This window comes from Morone saxatilis, unplaced genomic scaffold (genome assembly GCF_004916995.1).
Source record: "Morone saxatilis isolate NCDOM2014 unplaced genomic scaffold, NCSU_SB_2.0 Contig15, whole genome shotgun sequence".
Classification (NCBI taxonomy): Eukaryota; Metazoa; Chordata; class Actinopteri; family Moronidae; genus Morone; species Morone saxatilis.
The window spans coordinates 26366208-26368485 of NW_023339707.1; the positions used below are offsets into that span (position 1 = coordinate 26366208).

General features: G+C 43.5%; 1 protein-coding gene across 1 annotated transcript in view; it reads left to right on the plus strand.

Annotated features, from left to right (window-relative positions):
- The window catches only part of LOC118324148 (neural cell adhesion molecule L1-like), an 11727-nt gene extending 11080 nt beyond the window's left edge, over positions 1 to 647 (plus strand). Inside the window, exon 6 of the mRNA XM_035656304.1 lies at positions 441 to 647. Coding sequence (XP_035512197.1) covers positions 441 to 647 — 207 coding nt within the window. The remainder of the gene's footprint in view (positions 1 to 440) is intronic.
- The last annotated feature ends 1631 nt before the right edge of the window (positions 648 to 2278 follow it).

The following is a 2278-nucleotide window of genomic DNA, read 5'->3' on the forward strand; positions in this document are numbered from 1 at the left end:
AATGACAGATTTCTCTGAGTTTGAACATTGTTGGAAACATTTGGGATAATTTGAGAACACAACTACATAGAGAACATAGAGCTAGAGCTTATACAATGTTTAATGCAGAAAATTATATGTATTATATCTTTAAATGAGTATTTCTACATTTATATAGTGAATGAAAGTATTTTGACTTGCCATTCTTGCTCCTCTTGAAAACATGGCTATAAAACTTTGTGAGGCCCGAGGCAATAATCAGCCTAAATAGAAAATGACTCTACATTATGTAAATTATTTCCACTAAAATGTTTTAACCCATCATCACACACACACATATTCATCCACCCACCTACACACATTCTCTCTTGAGCCCACCACATCCATCCACCCACCCACGCACACCCACCACAACCCAGAGGCTCGTCTGGCTCTCCTCCTCAGACTCTGTTTCATTCCAGCTGCTGCCAATCCACCGAGAGCGCCGACACCCAGCAGCCTCAACAGCCACTCACATCACACCTAATCCCTGCTGGCAGGTAGAAGAAGGTACCCTGCGCTTTGATTTTGGCTCTTCACATAATAACCCGCATCCTCTTGATCTTCAAGGTGTGAGGTCGAGCCCGGTGGCTGTGCTCTCCAGCAGCTTGTTCTCGATCCGGGGATGAACGTTTAAGACACAAACTCTTAGATATGCAGAAAATCATACTCCGGGGAACACATGATGACACACAAATAGACAGAACATCTTCACCCACATGTGCAGGAAACAGAATAACAAGCAAATACACGAATGCTGCAAGTCGCACAGAGCAACAAATGAGTTCCAAAAAAGTTCAATTTCTCTCAATAGAAATGATCAACAACACCATTTGTTAAATTCCAAAATTCGGATTTAGTTCAGTCCCACAGTTAACTCCTATATCAGGAGTTCCTGTCGCTCTGTGTACAATGAAGCAGCTATAAAACAATAGTGCAGAGATTACATGATTCAGATATTAATGCAATTATTTTCTGTTAACCCAGCGTTAGCTTTATGCTAATATCAACCTACCAACTCAAATAACGCTACAAATTAATATCTGAATCATGCAAACAGGGTTTTCGAACTCATTTTACGTTGTGCGACTTGTCAATCCTTCCAGGATTTTGATTCTTGTGCCCTAAAATGTCTGATTGCCCAGCAACTTTTCTGATCAATGTTGCATTGTTCATAGACATGTTTTTGCAATGAAATGTTTTGTATAATCGCAGGCAACCTGTTCCAGTGTGAATAAAAGAGTGGTGACATATACTCAGCGTTTTTTGCGTCTCTCTGCCCTTCACCCAACAAGCCACAACTCTGTCTCCAAGTTACACCACTCCCAGGTGGGAGATCGCATTTCTCCGTCTCAACTCAACTCAGAGAGCCTCCCTCTTTATCTCCCGTTCTCCTTCCTCCCTCTGCAGTGTCTTTTCCTCCCCATGCCCCTTTCCTTCCCCCCCCCACCCCACCCAGAGAGAACAGGAAGGAAGATTTAAATTAAAAGGAGATTTGATGCTTATCATATTATTCAATCAGTCGGTGAAAAAGTCAATTTGCATTATGTGTAAGTGTGTATATGCGTGTCTCTCTCTCTCTCTCTCTCTCCCATCCCTTTCCGTCTTTCCCCCATCACCATGGTAACCCCCTGACTCCAGCAGCACACAGCAATATTTCTCTCCCCCATCCCCCACGCTGCCCCTCCTTCTTTGCTCCCATCCCCCACTCTGTCCCTCCACACCTCTCGCTTTCTCTCCGGTGCCACTCCCTACACATCTCCTCAATTCACCTCTCCATCTCTTTCTCTCTCTTTCTCTCTCTCTCTCTGTCTTTCTCTCTCCCTCTCTCTCCCTCTCTCTCTCTCTCTCTCTCTCACACACACACACACACACATATATACATGCACACACACACTTTCTCTTGCTATTGTCTCTGTTCACACCTGCCTCTCCTCCTCGGTTTGACTTGACTGGACTGCAGCATGTCAGAGCAGCCGTCTGGTTTTTGGGGAACATTTTGTTTTTTTTCCCCTTTTGTGCAGCTTCTTAAAGCACATAAACACATTAATATCCCACAAATACAAGGAGACAGGTAGAAGTTATAGCATCAGGGACTGCAGGTATGAGGAGATAAATAAAGGCAGAAATAGAAACAGAGGGAGGGGAAATCATAGAGCGTATAGCAATTAAAACTCCCAGATTTCCAGTGCTCTTTAATTATTTTAATGTCTGAATTCATTAGTATGGTGGCCCCCTGGACAGCTGATCCACCAATAAG